The following is an 18361-nucleotide window of genomic DNA, read 5'->3' on the forward strand; positions in this document are numbered from 1 at the left end:
CAAGCTACAATACACTATATTAGGTAAAAAATAAAATAAAATAAAAGTCTCCATTAAAACAAGGCTAACATAATAATGTTCATTTTAAAGAAGACGTATACATTTGTTTATTTGGGTTCAAGTTTGAAATGATCTATTTTGAGGTTTCAATACAGATTTTATATGTTGCTCCTCTCTTTTACACAAATAGGTTTACCGTAAACATGCATCCGTACCGAATACATTTTCAAGTGACTTCATGTGGTTGGTGTGGAGCAAGGTTTTAAACCTGACTTGTGGAACTAGGGTGTTTATTTTTTTATTTTATACATATGTATTTTTATTTCTATTTTTAAAAATTCGTGGTGCATTTATTAAAAAATTGTATCTTGCTAATTAAATATAATATTCACATTATTATTATTATTATATGTATAATTATTTTTACTATTATTATTATTATTATTATTAACCCTATATAAATATCCTATATAAATTGTTGATAACTGGTACTTTAGCATTAGGTTTGAATATAGTGTTCAGTATTCATCTTGTCCACTAGGTGACAGTACGTCATGTAACCACGTTGCGGTGGCTGCATATTCAAATTCGTCGAAGAAGAACTAAGAGGAGCGACAGGGGGGAAAATGACAGGGCGCGCAAAAAGAAAGCCCAAATCCATTCAGGTAAATTCTTGCCTCCCTAATCTACCTCCTTTGTGCACGCGCATACCGATCCCATAAATGATAGTGTAGCTGGCAAGTTGTTGCATACAAGGTTTCGAATAGGCACTAAAGTGCTTAATGTTGGGGCTGTTTGGCATGCTGCCTGCACAACGGTGCACCAACATGGCAGCAGCAGCACGGCACCCTGGCAGTGTTGACGAGCGGACGCTTGGACAAAAAAAAATTAATAATAATGGCGTCACCTTTTCGCGAGGTCTGCCATATATTGTTGACTTGTCTGTCTCCTGTTCGCTGTAGATTAACTATTAACTGTACGATTATTAAGAATGCAAAGTATCATGCGTTACAACGTGCTGTTTACGTCGCTGGTGTGCTAGCTAGCAAAACTAATCAATACATTTTGGTCCAAAATGCAATGATTTATATTCTACCGAGAAGTGGCGAGCCACCAGGGCCCACAAAGTACTGTATTTTCTTGTCAAAGGCAAGCACTACAGGACTGTATTTGTTTCATTCAGTTGTAATATTGGCGCCGTGATGTCATATCCATTGCGGATCATACGGTTTAGCCTCTTCCGGCGTGTATTATACATCTCTGTTCAATAAATACTAAAAAAACAAACACAAAATAATAACAACAAAACCTGGCTGAGCATGGGCTTTACTTGTATAAAATATTTTTTTTATTCCAGAGGTGTCAAAAGGTTGTGTTACAATTTACACATTGTCACCCAAATTAAATGTTTTTTGAGAAATCACAGATTTCCTTTAAGTGTTTTCCTCACTCATTATGTGTGTTGCCAGAATATGCTTCCCTTGACACAGCAAGCAGTAAGCAACACTAAGAAACGTTTCAACCTTCATAAAATATTTTCATAACTCTTCTGATGAAACATCAACTAGTTGAATGGTACGTTTGCAATTGTCTGTATTGCTTTTTACTAGCACTAAGCAATTTTAAGGAGGGTGACAGGAACCCTGCCACACACAGAGAAGCTAAAATTGCCCTTTACTGCTTTACGGCATACGTCACGTCACCCTTTCCCTATTCGTTATAAAGATGGAAGTTGATTGAAACGTCTGTATGTGATTACTGCTGTCATGGCAGAAGCTGCAAAACAACAAAACACAACAAATATATTTTTAAAAGAAAGGGATCCTAGAAGTAAAAATTTGCTCTAGATTTGAATTACACTGATTCACTTCATCCCATACGGTGTAAGATGGGTAAAAGCTACTCAATACATTGAGCAGCCCTACTTTTACACTGTGAGCATGTGAGAAAAGAAAACAAGAATTGAAATACACATAGAACACAATGTAATGTATTTTCTGCTTAAATAACTGGAAATGTTATTACTAACATTAATACTACTCTAGGGATGGGCGAATGCATGTGATATCAGGTATCAGTATCGGACCGATACTAGCCTTAGAGGAAGAGTTGTTCATTTAATACTAGCAACATGCTAAAACATCTGAGAGTGAAACACAAAAACGAGTGCAAAGAGGAAACTCCGGCAGACATTTTTACAGCAAACCCTACGAAAGGGAGAGAAACTGAAGAGCACCAAACTGTGTTCTTTGCGTATGTCTTTCTTCGATTCTTAAGTCAGCAAAAATTAGATTACAATTTCTCAATTGCTGTGTTGTCGTCAGGAGTCGGGAGAAGGCAATGGAAAGGTGAAGAAACTGCGCCCTGATGATGTCAAGGCCCCGCCCCCATCCAAGGTGTCTCCACAGCAACGTGACGAGATGCTGCAGCTCTACAAACTGCATATGCCCGAGGACCTGTACCATTTCTGGGACTTGTGCAAGGAGCTTTGTCCAGACAACCCCTGTGGTAAACTCCTCATTGTTTTAACTGCTTTACCACTGGTGGACTTTTTATGTCACAATATACATATTGTTAGTTAGTTATACTATACATACCGTAGAGTAGAATTTTGCATTTAGATTTTTTAATTATGTGATTAATGAAATATAAATTAACATTCGTTATAAAAAAATAATAATAATTGAATGACTATGGTTTAGTTGGAACTCTTAAGAGCAGGTGTCCGTATGTGGCAAGTTGGTCTTAATTTTATTTTAAACTAAAATGTAAAAGTTTTGACATCAACTTCACTTGAGCTGTAGGAACTCTGGTAACTGGAAGTCCATATTTCAGTAGAATCTTGATTATTTGGTTTCATTTCCATGGTTTGTATGGAAAACTATATTTAAGAACATCTTTATGTTACATAAAAGCGTCGGTGACGACACTGTGCTGAGGGATCACTTATGTACTATGTTTATTTGCAGGAGCCCTGAAAGACACACTTGGTTTGCAGTTGGTTGGTCCTTTTGACATCCTAGCTGGAGCTCACCAAAACTGCAAGAATGCTTCTCCGAACTTCCACCTTCACTGGAGGTATTTCTACGACCCACCGGAGTTCCAGACCATTCTACAGGGCAGTGAAGAAAGCCAGCATCACATCGGCTACTACAGGTACCAAAATACACATTTTCTAATACTCCGACGTCAATGTATGTGATTTAATGAGACTTTAAGAAGAGACTGTGTATTGATTTGACTGCTTTATTACCTCCTAGAGGGTTCTTGAACTTGGTCAGCTAGTCGTTAATATAACAGCTAGATTGAACAGGCTTTCTGGTGAGGTAAAAATGGATAAGACTGTAGTAATTACAAAACACTTGTTTATTTTTCTCCCATCTTTTAATAGAGATAATCCAGACTCTCTTCCCTCCTTTGTTGGGGAGAATGAAGCAAAGAAAGGCTGCACTATAACACAGATGGGAGACAATGTGTTTGCTGCTGTCCAGTAAGTATACACTGTGTTGGAATCAATTATATCAAGTTATGTGGTTGCAGAAGTTCAAGTACACTTTATAACATAGGCTACGTTCAAAAATTTAATGGAAGGAGAGCACACTTTGCCTCTCCGAACTCACACACTCTTCTAGTGGTGTTAGGGTGCCCAAATGAATTTCCAAACACAAGCCACATGCTAAACTAGCTATATGTTAACATTTGTTGCCATAACTACAGTTCTTCAATTTCCATTTCTTCTTCTACTTTTTTTGGGAGGGTTTTCAAATGCTTTTTGGTACATTACCGGCGGCTACTGGTGGTAATGCATGACTACTACTTCGTCCTCCTTATCTTCCATTTCTTCTTTTCTTCCATTTCTTCTTCTGCTGTCTTTTGGCAGTTAGCAAATACTTTGGGTGCATTACCACTGATAAAAAGAAGGTGGCGGTAATTCACAGAAAGCCAAAACAATTAGGGAAGTGCAATTTTGAATGCCAGTAGAAACTCAAGTCTTAATACAAGTTGCAGCTGAGTTTAGGTCGCAGGACCAGCCAAAATATGGAAGAAAAAAAAAGTGCAACTTATAGTCCGAAAAATACGGCACCGTTTTATCCAGGGTTTTACTATTGATAAGATTGTCTGAAGGGAGTGGAATCTTGTGCAACCACTTTTTGCTTTATTCCTTTCTTGCAGTTTTTATTTATTTATTGGGTGCATTACCACAGATAGAAAGAAGGTGGCGGTAATTCACAGAAAGCCAAAACAATTAGGGAATGGCGATTTTGGATGCCAGTACAAACTCTAATTTTAATACAAGTTGCATCTGAGTTTAGGTCGCAGAACCAGCCAAACTATGGAGGGGAAATAAAGTGCAATTTATAGTCCGAAAAATACGGCACCGTTTTATCCAGGGTTTTACTATTGATAAGATTGTCTGAAGGGAGTGGAATCTTGCACAACCACTTTTTGCTTTATTCCTTTCTTGTAGTTTTTTTTATTGTGCTAAATAAATTAACAGCAAATGTGTACAGCATTAACATGTATGACTTATGTAAGTGAAGACCCTCAATAAACTACTACAGTATCTGTTTTTCTGCTTGACAGCTTGTTCCTGCAAAAGAAGAAGAAGAAGGAGAAGGGCAGACAGAAAATACGTGAAGAAGATTTTGAAAGCCTGGAGGCAAAGCTGAGTGAGCGATCAGAGAGTCTAAACTTGTCTCTAGAGCAGAAGACCAAAGGCATGAAGCAGCGGGACAAGAAGGTAACTCTCCCAAAGTTAGTTAAGCTGTAACCTCCCTCATACTGTAGCTCAGCTTACCATAGGACCTCCTTTTATGCTTTTCTAAATACATTTGTGATGTCTGCTTTTCTTAATGGGGTTTATGTTTCGTAGTCTGACTTTTTATAGGATTTTGGGAGCATTGTTATCATATAAAATCAAAGTTCCACCTACCCCCAAGTATGAAGTTCTAAATAATACTTTTATGATCTACTGAAATGGTATCCTAAATCCTCCCTAGGTTGTGACCAGAACATTCCACGGTGCTGGTATTGTTGTACCGGTTGACAAGAATGATGTGGGATACAGAGAACTTCCAGAAACTGATGGTTAGTCAACATGTTTACAGTGGTACCTCAATTTAAGAGTTAAATTCGTGCTGTGCTCATAACTCAATTTACTTCTATCAAATCAATTTTAGGCCCCCTAAATTACCACATTTTGTTTTTAAAAAAGAAAAATTACACTGTGTTGTAAATAAACATAAGAAATAAGCTGGTTTTATATATTCCGTGATAGTGGTCTGTTTTCCGCTTCTGAGCAATAATTTTTGCTTCTCTTTATTCTGCATCCAGCTGCTCTCAAAAAGATCTGCAAGGCCATTGCCGAAGCTCGGAATGATGAAGAGCGCGTCAAAGCCTTTGGACCTCTCCAGCAGATGATCACGTTTGTTCAGTTTGCTAATGATGAATGTGACTACGGTATGGGCTATGAACTGGGAGTGGACCTTTTCTGTTTCGGATCCCACGTGAGTAATAATTGGATTTAAAAAAAAAAATCCATCTCTTTGTGTCAAAACAGTACATTATTTCAAATTGACAGTGCAGAAAATACACAAAGATGAACTCAGTATGATTCATTTACTAGTTTAGTCTGTAACATGTTAGAAAATGGGCCAAAATGTTGATCATTGTTTTCCAATGTAATAGCAAATGTTTATTCAACAAGGTCGCCAAACCTTGCACTTCCTATATTAATTCAGTTGAGTTTTGTCCTTCAATATTGATGACAATGTGAGAAATTCTGGTCCAACTTATGTCATTAACTTTCTCCTCTTTCTCCAATAGTACTTCCACAAGGTTGTCAAGCAACTTCTACCCATGGCTTACAATTTACTGAATAGAAATTTCTTTGGAGAGATTCTGGAGGCCCACCTCAGCAGCCGTAGCCGCGACAACCTGGACCAGCTCTCATCTTGTTAAATTCGGCATGAGTATGTCAAAATTCTAGTCTAACATTTCCCCTCCATGTGATCCCTTGTTTGTCAATGTTTGTCAGCCCTCTGGTTGTATTGGTGCTGCTGTTATTAATCATTTGTTCATTTTTATCAATGTAAAATAAAGTATTTTTTATATTTTTAACATCTGTCCTTCTGGGTTTTATCTGTCGTAGATGTACAGTACAGGCCAAAGGTTTGGACACACACACATCTTAACCAATGTGTTTGCTTTATTCTTATTACTATTTACATTGTAGATTCTCACTGAAATAACTCCACGTGTTCATAGTTTTGATGCCTTTAGTGAGAATCTACAATGTAAATAGTCATGAAAATAAAGAAAATGCATTGCATGAGAAGGTGTGTCCAAACTTTTGGCCTGTACTGTATTTATAATATGATCATTGCAATATATGGACGATTCCTTTGTAGAGTGATGCCATTATATAGGGCACATGAATTGCATAATTACAATACATAGTAATTCGTTGTGATCTTATGTGGAAGAGTCAGGGGGCAGTATTGCATAGTAAAGGTAAGTGAATGACTCACTGAAAACAAGTCTGCACATAGTTACAATGCTAACCGAATCACTAAAAGTAATATGCTGACCTAAACACATGAATGCAAACTATACAAAATGTTGATTTACCATTTTAAATTATAGGTTGTTTGATTTTATTAACTGGCTTAAATACATCTTTATCTAGTCTTAATTCCTGCCACATACTGTTTAGTTTTTCTCCTCCCCGTCACCCTTGGATACTATATATATATATATTTATACTATAATGCAGCACATGTCTTTAAAACGGATAGTGAAAGGACTCGGGTCAAGTTGGGAAACAAGGACTCCAAGCTTGCTGAAACCAGTGTAGTTGTTACCTATGAATGTGTTTAATAACCACGGTTTTTCATGTGAGAAGGACACTACACATGCAATTAACTTTCCCCACCATGGACACTGCAGTAGAATATATAATGGGTAGAGATACCCTTATCAAAACAAGAATGCAACGTATGCTGCATGTCGTTGCATTTATGTTCCATCGGTGAAAGCTAAATTACACAAGCTCATGTTGTAAAAGTAACGTAACCCCGGCTTACTTTTAGAAAAAAACATTACTGTATTTAAAGTGTAATTTTCCCCTTTAACTACGTAGTGTAGTTTTGGAGAAAACACAAAAAGACAAAATATAGTTGAAGAGAGATGCCTGATATATATTGTTTTGATTTGTTACAGTTTGTTTAGAATCGTTCTCAGAGTTACTGAATGCCCCTGAATGCATCATCGATTCTGCAGCGTTTCGGGGAAGCGCGTCAGAGGCGCGTTCACGTCCACGCGCTCAAGCTACAGAGCAGCATCCCATCAACACAGGAAGCGCTCGTTCGCCTTTTAAAACAACACTAGCGTTTCCCCCCCGTCGTCACACACTGCTCACGCCACGGAATGAACACCCCTATGCCGTGAGGATTCTGAGGCCCGCGCACTGACATCCATCTTGGACCGGGTAAAGGACCCACCCGCCATTCCTCGACTTTTGACCACGTCTCTTCCAGCTGCAGCCAGACAGAATGTCCAGCAGCCCCGAAGACGCTCTTTCCAGGGGCGGCGGCTCCGACCTCAAACTCGCCTCTTCGAACAACACGTCCCCAGAGGGTGGACAGCCGCCGCCGCTGCACCAGGGCCGAATTCGGCAGGTGGGTGTCATCCGGTCCTAGGGACCGCTCAGTGATGGTGCTGGGGGTGGGAGCACTGATAGGCGTTGCCGCGTCTTCTCACATCTGCGCAGCTCACCTCTACCGCCACTCAGATGTTGCGATTGTATTTATCATGCATACGCGAAGAAGCTTCTTTAAAGTGAAAACAATTTGTTGATGAGTGATTGTGCGTCAGGGAGGTAACTGAGCGAGTTGTCAACAACACAAGGCCTGTATTGACGTTACTAGTCCACTTTAAAAAAAAAAAGAAAAAAAAAGAGACACTCGGATCTTGCATTTGTCTCAACAAGAACTCTCATTGTATAAAATGTCAACATATAATTAGCCTGGAGAACCTGGTGTAGTCATGTGTATTTATTTGGTGATGTAAGGTAGTTGATTGTGGATGTTTTCCCCCCTCTTATGTTTCTGCCTGACACTAATGTGATTTCAGTAATGGACTATAGTGCTAAGCACACTTTACTCCTCCATCATTACTGGGTGGGGCCACTGAGCTCACTTACTTGGATGCAATCAGGAGACTTTAGTATAAAAAGCCTTGAAATATTAATTGCTATGATTTCGTTCAGGCATCCCAATGTAGCATGTGCTATAAAATTTAACATTTTCATTGCCTGTTGTAGCTAATAATAATTGTAGCCACCTTTGAGCAGTCTGCTCGCATCGTCATCCACCAGTGTTTGTTTTGTTGTTGTTTTTAAGACCTTTGGTTCTCAGTTTGTTGTTGCCATCACTTTTTGCGTCAACACACTGTGTGAACAGCTATCGTTGTTAGTGTGTTTGAATTTTTTTCATTTTCATTGGTTGCTGTTAAAAGAAGGCATTTTTTTTATTTCCCATTTCGATCTTTTTGTCTCACGGAAGTGAGTGAATTCTCTGATAGTGTAGTTGCACACTCGGCTGACTGGTGCAGCTAGCGTAGGATAGATTCACAGTCAGTTATTGTAGGTGTGAATGAATTTCTGTCTCAATGTGTCTATTTATGTGATTGACTGGGCAACCAATCCAAATGCCAGTAGTCAGCTGGGATAGTCGCCACCTTCCCAGCAACCTTCAACAGGATAAGCGTTTGAACCGTAACGCTTGATGGAAGCAGAAGTCTTTTTTATGATCTGGCAATAAGCTGCTTTTTCCTCTTACAGTCAGCGTAAATGGCACTCCAGACAGATTGGCGCCTTAATGAATGATCAGGACAACAACTTTTCCCTTAAGCCTGGGACTTAGCATTCATTCAAATAACAGGCCAAATGCATATATGCATTAAAGACAGTAAATTGTTCTTAGGTGGGAATTTAAGTGTGAAGGGTTGTTTGTCCTTGTGTGACCTACAATTGGCTGGTGACCAGGCCCCTGTGTACCCACATCTCACCCTCAGTCACCTGCATTCACCAGCACACCCATGGCACTATTAAAAGTAAGCGGTATAGAAAATTATGAATAAACTCTGTTGGCTATGTTTGTTTTAGACTCATATTCTAAAGACAATGATGATGCTGAATTTTCTTAAATTTAGCCGTGCATCAAGCACGGGTGTCAAACTCAATTTCATTGCAAGTCACAACTAGTGATGGTTTCCCTCAGAAGGCCGTTATAACTGTGGAAATCATATGTGGCCCGGCATATCAAAATAAGTCTGCAGTCTCACAGGTTGATTCTGAGATATGAGACAATAAATATTCAGAAGGTCCAACTTCTACCTTTTTTGTCGATTAAAAATGCCGTTTTCATGAATGAACATTGTTGAAGTGTTCAACAATCAAATAAAAAAAACAAAAACAATATTCTCAACAAAGAAATTGGTTATTATCTCAACATATAGCAAAACAACAATCACTCATTACCTTGCTTTTGACGTATATATCTACACGGTGAATCCTCAACATATGGGTATCAGTATCAAGCTGACAATATAATTTTGATAATTTCATGATCATATAATTATCTCCAGAATTTTCTATAAAAAATCCTTGTGAATGCTAGGCTAGCCACAGTTGCTATTGTAGAGTTTATGACCCCAGGAATCTGGCCTCTGATTGGTCTATTGCCATTCGACTGAGTATAGACCCACAACTCAAAGGGGGGGGGGGTTCTTATTTACCTATTCATATATGTGGTAATAATGTAATTAGTATTTTTTATTATTATTATTATTTTACTGAGATTGTCCTCTTTTTATGCCAAAACCAAATTTTTGAAATACGGGTCACTATGACTCATTTTGCTATGCCGGGTCACATATAAATGTATAAATAGTATACCTTGTACCTAGTATACCTAAACTGATTTTAAAACCAGAAGCCATGGAAAATAGTACAACCCAGTGTAAATGTTAATAAGGTGTTGGTGGGAAAAATGTTTTTAATTTGCACCAAAAAAAAGAGTTGCAATTTTGAAACAGACTTTTCGCCAAAATAAAAATATATTTATCAAGAAACATGAAATGGACTGTAGACACACTTGATTTGCTTGAGTTTGACTCACGCAACCGAGAGAATGTTGTTTCCAATTAAGCACCTTCTGCGGTCTGAGTTGAGAGTGTTCCCATTTTCTGTGTGAATGTGATGATGTTGCAAGGTGACAAGAGTTTTGTGAGGATGCGGGTCTCAGGTGGTGGAGAACATGAGAGTAAAGATGGCGAAGCCTGTGAAAGGGCAGAGCTGCTTCTCTGTAATGAATGCAGTCATCACTCATTGTAACAATAGCGGTCAACAGTGTAAAGAAGAACGGCAATGTGGAAAGAGTGTGATGCAGCACATGTCTTTAAAACGGATAGCTTCAGCTCGGCGAAGTGTGTGTGCATACAGTGTTCGAAAATGCATTTGTAGACAATCTCTGTTCGAGTTCGTCTCAAATGTGTTTGATGTTGTTGTTGTTTTTCTAGAGGTGCTTTGTTAAATGAGTTTGCAGCTATTTTGATCATTCATTAAGCATGACCTTGTATTACCTAAAATGGTCCAAATCCTCCGAATTACATTTTCTCAACAGTAAATATTCTTAGGTTTATGTTGAGCTCTTCAAAAGCAGACATTTTAACCAAAATAAAACATTTGCAAACATTCACTTTTACTTTGGAAAGCAAGCATCAACATCAGCATTTTTGGCTACCGTATTTTTGACACGTTATGGACCAAACCAGTAACTGAATCATAATTTATTTTTGTGCATTTTCTGCACTATCATAATAAAAATTATATAGAAGAAAAAGAAAAATGAAAAAGAAGAAAAGGAAGAAGAAAAAGAAGAAGAAAAGTAGAACAGAAAGAAAAACTAGAAGCAAAAGAAGAAAAGGAAGAAGAAAAAAGAAGAAAAAGAAGAAGAAAAAAAAGTTCTAAAATTGTCCAAGCATGCTAGCTGGAAGCATAGAATTGGCCAAAATGCCTTGATATGATGACTTTGAGATCCAAGGGGATGAAGAGATTTCATTCCCTGCCTGATTGATAATTAAATGATGAAGAGATTTGTCCCAATACTTTTCTCCCTAAATCCGTCTATAATTGGTGCTCACATGCTCGTTATTATCTAGCAGGGTCCTTTATTAAAGCCTATTTGGTTGGTGGCCATGAGCCACGGTGTGATGGCCCTTCTAGAACCGGCACTGGCCCTGTATATTCATTATATAATACAGTAGGTTTCAATCATTATTTGATATTTATAGTCTTTGTACTGTATTATTTAAGCGTTTAAGAAATTATTACTTCTGTGTAGTTACATTTTTGCATGTGTTTTTTTTGTGAAATATCAAATCTAATTGGATGTTGAACATTTGATATTTTCTGAGTTTGGATGGATGGATGGATGACTGCGATTTTGCAGCATTTGATTCAGATGCTGATTCTCCAGATATGAACGTCTGTGCTTGCCAGCTTCTAGTCGAATATTTAGAGACATTTTTCGACTAGACAGCATGACCTATTTTTTTCTTGGTAGGAAGGAAAGTTTTTCTATGAGTATACGTTTTTTTTAAATAGCTCCTCCTTCACCAAATGCACTCCTTTCTTCCCGCACTTTTGGGTTAGAGTTAGTATGGTGGGTCTTTTGCAGGAAAGAATATTGGAGACTGGTCACCTGGTCCCCTATTACTTTTCCTTTCAATAACTATTACCACATGCACAGTACCACAGTAATCTTGCATTGCATGAATCCACACATGGATGTTTGCCAAGTTGTGGTTTCTATGCAATGTACACATGTACGCACACACATTAACATAGTTGTATTTACAAGGGCAGTAAAACATTCTGAACAGCTGTCAGGAAAAAAAGAAACCACTGAAGTACATCAACGGATGGCCTCCAGCACCGGAACAGATGTGATTAAGATGCATGTAGAAAAGATTTAGAATGATAATTAGCTGATGTGAAAAGCTTCAAAAATTCTATCTTGATAGGAATGTCTGTGTGTGTCCATCAATTTTACATAAACACCATCAGGACCGGACAATATTCATCAAGTGAAAGTATGTAATATGGACCAATAGAAATGTTTACTTTGCGGGCTAATTAATGAAATTGATTTTCAAAATATTCTCTTTTTCAATTGGATACGGTGTCCCATCGCAGATCAATTTAGAGAGTGTATGTGGGGCGATGTTTGAGTTTGACACATTTGTTTTAGTTTGCTTTTATCATCCAATGAAAACATAGAAGTAAGCAGAAGCGTTCGTATCTCCATGGCCTTTGACGATGTGACGCTTGAAGCACCCTGGCGCCAGATCTGACGCAATGTGCCGCAGCAGCCATAAAATGTTATCTGGTTTCATGTAAGTGTCCGGTGGCTATTTGAAAAGTAATATTATTCCCGTCTGGAGTCCAGAATCTTTACAGAGCATCTGCCGGCTGTTTATATTTGGGTACAAATGCAACCATGCCACATGAGCTGTCTACTTGGCTGTTTCTGTATACTTCTTAACTATCTTTTTTGACCTAGTTATATATGATGTCATTTTACTAATCCCCACCCCCCATGAATGTTTGGAAGGTAGCATTGTAATTTACGCTAGGCCTAATTTGTATGTTTTTAGAGTAAAGGCTGTTCATCAACAAACACATACTAAATCAAAAATATAATTTAAGAACATATAATAATTGATCACCGCTGAGCAATACGGATATACTGTATGGGACACTGACAAAAGAGATAGTGGATATTATTTATTTATTTATATATATATATATAATTTTTTTTTTTATTAATTTTTTTTATTATTATTATTTTTTTATTGATTTATTTTTGTAATTTTTGTTATCCTATAGTAATGTTCCATAGAGGCCAATTTTTTTTATTTTTTGACCTGCGGCAGCGGGACACATTTAGATGTTAATTATTCATGATGGGCTTCGCATTGTGTTTCCTGCTGGAGAGGAGCAGAAAGATATAGAGGCGTGTCTCGGGATCAATGGACTTCTCAGAAGCTTAGAAGCTCTCCTCCACTGCGTACATGTTTGAAGCCTCCCTGCAGAACCTCAGAGCAACCTCATCATGTTTAGTCAGCCTTAATTTTTTAAACAGATCTATTAGAAAGACGAAGCGCTCATATTTTTTCTGGCTAACTCTTCTCTTATGTCTGACTAATTGCCTGCCTTCGTGAACCCTTTTCCTTAGTGTGTGTGTTTGTGTGTGAAGGCTCTACTCAGGGTTCCGGGTATGACTGTGTTGCTGCTGCAGTGAGTATTAGGTCACATGCTTCACTATCTGATACATTCAACTCGGAGGTGAAATGGCTTTATGCCTCAGTAAATTTAGCAAGATGACATCAGATGAGATCAGCATTCAGATGGGAATATAGTCTCTCTCTTTTAAATTATTTTGCACACAAGCGGACTAACTGTAGGTCAGAATGGCAAATCAGAAACGAAAGTAACTTGGGGGTTTTATTCAGTGACACAAAAATCAGGCATCTGTTAGGTAAGGCATTTATTGGTGGTGGTGGTGAGGGAGTTCTATTTTTATGATAACATTATATATTCCACATATATGTGATTAAATGGTGGCTAGTCCAGGGTGTATCCTGCCTCTCTTACCAAAAGTCACCTAGGAGAGGCCTGATCAGAATATGCACTATATATAAATATATAAATCGATGGATATGTAATTGCTACTTATTTGAAATAATGTGAATGGCAGTACAGGTAATATCAAAATATGCACTTGACAAATAAATGTGAGATTGAGCAGAGGGCCCTGTTTAATTAGCTCACTTTTGCTGACTCATGATCAGAAATTTCACTGTGAATGCAATTAGATGATGATTTGTGTGAAATAAAATGAGAGAAAGAAAGAGAGAGAGAGAGACAGAGCGAGTTGTTCCTGATTTTTCTGTCCATACAAAATCGAATTGTGATTAGTAACCATAGCAATTGTCCATCCAGTATGTTGTCATTAATGACTTGGTCTCTACACAGTAAACATTCTCAGTCTGCTCAAAACTGTCCAAATTTGCAAAGCCCCCACTCTTACTGTTTTTTTCTAACAATTCCAGCATTCAACATTAGCTCAAAGCTGCAAGACGTGTCTTTGTGATGCATTACTCGCTTTCCATTGTCCCAACAGACACAACAGGAATATGGTAGTTGATTTCCTACGGGCCTAGCCTATAGGGCCTATTCTCATATTAAAGGGAAATGCAATAATACATCATGGGTACCCAAGGGACTAGCGTTGTACTTGAAAGAGAAAGAAAGAAAGTTGAATATTAATATAATGACTGTGTCTGTGCATTCTCCTGATGATAGCATGTCATATCTAACAACTCGTAAATCAGGTATTATCTGGAGGAAGTGAGAAATTGACTTATTGATGTAAAAATCTGTGTGCGTTGCATATTTGACCGTATAGATTTTTTTTAGACTGCTCTAGACTACTTTACTGTGGAAATAAAGCCCTGTGAGGTCTGTGGCTCGATGTAGAAAAAGCAATCAGTTAATGCGGTGCTCTGCCTGGAAGGCTGCTGCTCGTCCGCCTGTGCACTGGGAAGACGTGTTTACTCAGCGGCAACAACACTGAAGGACACCGTCTTACTGATAATGTCATCCATCAGATGTTTTGGAAAGTGTGTCTAAGCATGCTACAGGGTGTGGTCTTTTTAGTCTAGATCCCATTTTCTCCAGGGGTCTCCATTAAGGTTTCCCCCTCCAGCCTGCCCTCCATGTTGCTACTCACTATACTGTACATGTACGCTGGGGCGTGGTCCCACGGGGGTTCATGTCCCACGTGGTATAAGATTTTTGATTCAGTGAATTGGTTCCTTGGGAGAGACTGCTTGCACTCTGCGCGCTTTACAGCCTTGACCTTTTAAAGTTATGAGAGGCCTGAAAAATTACATTTGAATCATTTTTATTTTATTTATTATTTATTTTTTATTTTTTTCTAAGGAGAGCTCAGTATTGTTCTTTCGATTTGACATCATCATTGCTCTCCTTTTTTATAAAAAAAAAAGTTTTTTTTCTCATTTTATTTTATTTGTATTTATTTTTTTCTTTTAAAATATATATACATATATATATATATATATTTTTTTTTTTTGAGAATGTGTATGTGCGTGTGTGTGTGCGTGCGTGCGTGCGTGCGAGCGTGTGTGTATTCATTACATTACATTTGAATCATATCTGTGAACGCAGGCATTCATTACTGTCTAATCGGATTGTGTTGGTTGTGTTGGCACTAGCGGACATAATTTCGAGGCTTGCATTTTAGTCACTAGCAATATTTACAAGAAATCATAAAAGGGCTTGGCTGTCGATGGCTAACAGTCATCGATCGCCGAGTCTCGACTGGTATGACATCATCGCTGTGGAAGAAGCCCTGCCTCCTCTTGAAATTCACACACACACACACTGCCACACCCAGCATAGCCTCTGAGGTGGGTAAATTGTCTGTTTGGTGAGTTAAAAAAACAATTTAAGATTTATTCACAAAACCATTATCCATTCTATCTACTATCTTGTCTGATTGTCCTTGTCTATTTGTCTACTGTTTAGCTAGTTATAATGTAATTTTGCAGGCCAAGCACAGCCCATTCTCAGATTTGTTCCTCTATTAAATCCGTTTTTCCTTTCAAAATAACATAGAAATAGAAATAATCTGATCCGGGGTCTGAACAGTGACCTTCATAAAACCTTATTTAGTGTACAGACATGAACTGTCAGGTGTCGAGACGCCCTTAAACTGGGAATAGTTACCACCCCTCCAGCTCAAGTAGAGCAGCACTACGTTTCCGCACCCCGTTCACTCTACCATCCCTCTTTGCATGCCAGCATGTTTGTAATTTTATTCTGTGTGGGGTATGCAACGCAAAATATCCACCTGAATCTGAGGTGAGTTTTTCAATAGTAGTAGCAAGTACTTGTAGTAGTAGTAGTAAGTAGTAGTAATAGTACTTGTACTCTTAGTAGTAGTAGTAGTATTAGTAGTACTTGTAGTTGTAGTAATTTTAGTAGTAGTCAAATGGCCAAGATGGCCGTCGACCCGGGTGGGCGAGGGGGAGAGAGTCCTTGCCGCACCTAATCAATGGCCAAGATGGCCGCCCGTACATATTAAAAATAATTGAATTCAAAATATAGTTTTCATTCAGTCTGTGTGGCCTACAAGTGTACTGGGGGATGGCGTGGCTCACTAGTAGAGTGGTTGTCTTGCAACCCAGAGTTTGTGGGTTCGATCTCATGCCATTGTGGCCATATCAAAGTATCCTTGAACGCGCTACTGAACCCCCAGTTGCTCCTGATGCTGCGTCATGAGTAGTCGAATGTAAAGCGCTTTGATGACCTTGTAAAGTAGAAAAGCGCTATATAAATGAAGTACCATTTACTAGTATACCATAAAATTATACTTTAACCATATACAATGTGACACAAATACAAGTCATTTCTTTTTCCAGCATATTTTCCGCTTCACCACACACACAAAGACCGGTACAATATGGTCATTATATCTTATTCTGGAATCAGGCATCAGTCATGTGATGCAAAGCACAGCTGCAGCGCACAATCAATATCCTGAGGGGGGAGAGCAAACTGTGTGTCTGCGTATAAATTCGATGTGGGCACTCCTGTTGTGTAATACAGTATGTTATCTTCCTCATAGGAGGTTATGTTGCCATTAGGAAGCTCTGTAGTTTGATGAATGTGTGCATGTGCTCTGTGATGGGTGCAAAAGGGAGAGAGAAAAAAAGATAATTATGTTTAAAAGAATTCTTATTGTTATCACGGATATCAATGATTCTGTCATGCTATGCTTATCAGGGGGTATACAAGATTAATGCAACCCGGAATTTTCGATTAGGAGCTGGAGCCACTCAGGGACAAAAGCACAAACAAGAGAAGGTACTGCACTTCCCCTTGCACATTTCTATGCTTTTTGCCGCTTTGAAGCTCGCCTGGAGGTGTGACCTGAACAAAATGGAATACAGAATAAGTTGATCACAACATCCTAACGTTTTGCTTTTAAAGTCACAAGTGAGAAACAGAAGGGGCCATCTACACATTTCGTGTTAAAACTCGCAACTGTATTGTCAATTAGACTTTCGACACCTTTCTTTTCAAATTCATGAATACAATTCGAACAAGCCGGTGCTTTAATTTGAAAGCAGGGATGTGATTTAATGTTTAGTAATAATAATAATAATAATAATAATAATAATAATAATCTGCGATTGGCTGGCAACCACTTCATTGTGTACCCCGCCCACTGCCCAAAGCCAGCTGGGATGGGCTCCAGCATCCCTGCGACCCTTGTGAGGAGTGAGGCTAGTGAGCGGTTAAGAAAATGGATGGGTGGATAATAATGATAATAATAATGCTTAGCTTAGTTAAGGGGGCAAGAAAGGGCTTATAAAGCACTGGGGGGGAACTCTGATGTTGATAAATTGGAAAAGAGTTGGAAAAAAATAGGCCTTAGGGAAACAATCAGAAATGTATAGCTGATGAGATTATATTGTTGCCTTTGACGAGGAATTTAGAATTTTGTCCTCTTTGCGTGTTCCAAAAATGAAGATAGATTTAATGTAAGAAAAATACACCTTTTCAAAAATGATTTAATAAAAAACAGAGAATCTCTGGACAAATAACTGCCTCTAATCATCACTTAAACATCGTGGGATTCAGAGCGTCAAATGTGGCTCTTCCGCGTGCACAACGGTTTCTTATAGTTAAAAAGACCTCCTCTCTTTCATTTGTAGACAAAACATACTCTCTGGTACTTTTCCGTGAGCGATGGCGAAAAACAGAGTCAGATGATGGTGTTCAAAACAGATTCTGTTCTCAAGGACCAAATGTGTTTTCGCACAAAGCGCTGAGAAGGAACTTTTTTAGACTAAATAGTATGACCCAGTTTAAGGTCAGATTATACCGAAATCAACACCATCTGCTCTGCACAAGACACAAAAAATTTCGACAAGGTTAATATAAAGAATTAAAATGTTAATAATGTGTAACAATGGTTAATAAAATAAAATGAAGTATTAAAAATGTTACAATATCTATCACCTTTTAGATAAAACAATTAAATGTTAAATCCATGAATAACATTGTAGTCTGTAAATTGCCCGGATATAAATATAATTAAAATTCCACAGCGATCGCTTTATTGTCTAACATCGTGAACATAATTTTTCTGTGCTTTCCTCAAGAGATACTAACAAATATGGGGACCCCTTTCAGATAAATTCT

At 38.2% G+C, this 18361-nt stretch overlaps 2 protein-coding genes across 3 annotated transcripts in view; both read left to right on the plus strand.

Annotated features, from left to right (window-relative positions):
• The first annotated feature begins 562 nt into the window (after nt 1-562).
• On the plus strand, nt 563-6120 carry hpf1 (histone PARylation factor 1). Its single transcript, XM_077571197.1, has 8 exons — nt 563-665; nt 2325-2508; nt 2970-3156; nt 3392-3490; nt 4585-4741; nt 5001-5088; nt 5335-5507; nt 5827-6120. The coding sequence occupies exons 1-8, from the start codon at nt 627-629 to the stop codon at nt 5959-5961; spliced, it is 1062 nt and encodes a 353-aa protein (XP_077427323.1). The 5' UTR covers nt 563-626; the 3' UTR covers nt 5962-6120.
• Nucleotides 6121-7287: 1167 nt separating this feature from the next.
• The window catches only part of ank2a (ankyrin 2a, neuronal), a 79510-nt gene continuing 68436 nt past the window's right edge, over nt 7288-18361 (plus strand). For both annotated transcript variants that reach the window (XM_077570184.1, XM_077570185.1), the window contains exon 1: nt 7288-7679. In XM_077570184.1, coding sequence (XP_077426310.1) covers nt 7554-7679 — 126 coding nt within the window. In that variant the 5' untranslated portion in view covers nt 7288-7553. The remainder of the gene's footprint in view (nt 7680-18361) is intronic.

The sequence above is a fragment of the Vanacampus margaritifer genome, chromosome 7 (genome assembly GCF_051991255.1).
Source record: "Vanacampus margaritifer isolate UIUO_Vmar chromosome 7, RoL_Vmar_1.0, whole genome shotgun sequence".
NCBI classification, from domain to species: Eukaryota; Metazoa; Chordata; class Actinopteri; order Syngnathiformes; family Syngnathidae; genus Vanacampus; species Vanacampus margaritifer.

Bases quoted from the DNA above. Each gene is read 5' to 3' on its own strand.
- hpf1 (XM_077571197.1), top strand. From the start codon at position 627: ATGACAGGGCGCGCAAAAAGAAAGCCCAAATCCATTCAG. The intron at 2,509-2,969 runs GTAAACTCCTCA...GTTTATTTGCAG, and splicing joins TTGTCCAGACAACCCCTGTG to GAGCCCTGAAAGACACACTT. The intron at 3,157-3,391 runs GTACCAAAATAC...ATCTTTTAATAG, and splicing joins CATCACATCGGCTACTACAG to AGATAATCCAGACTCTCTTC.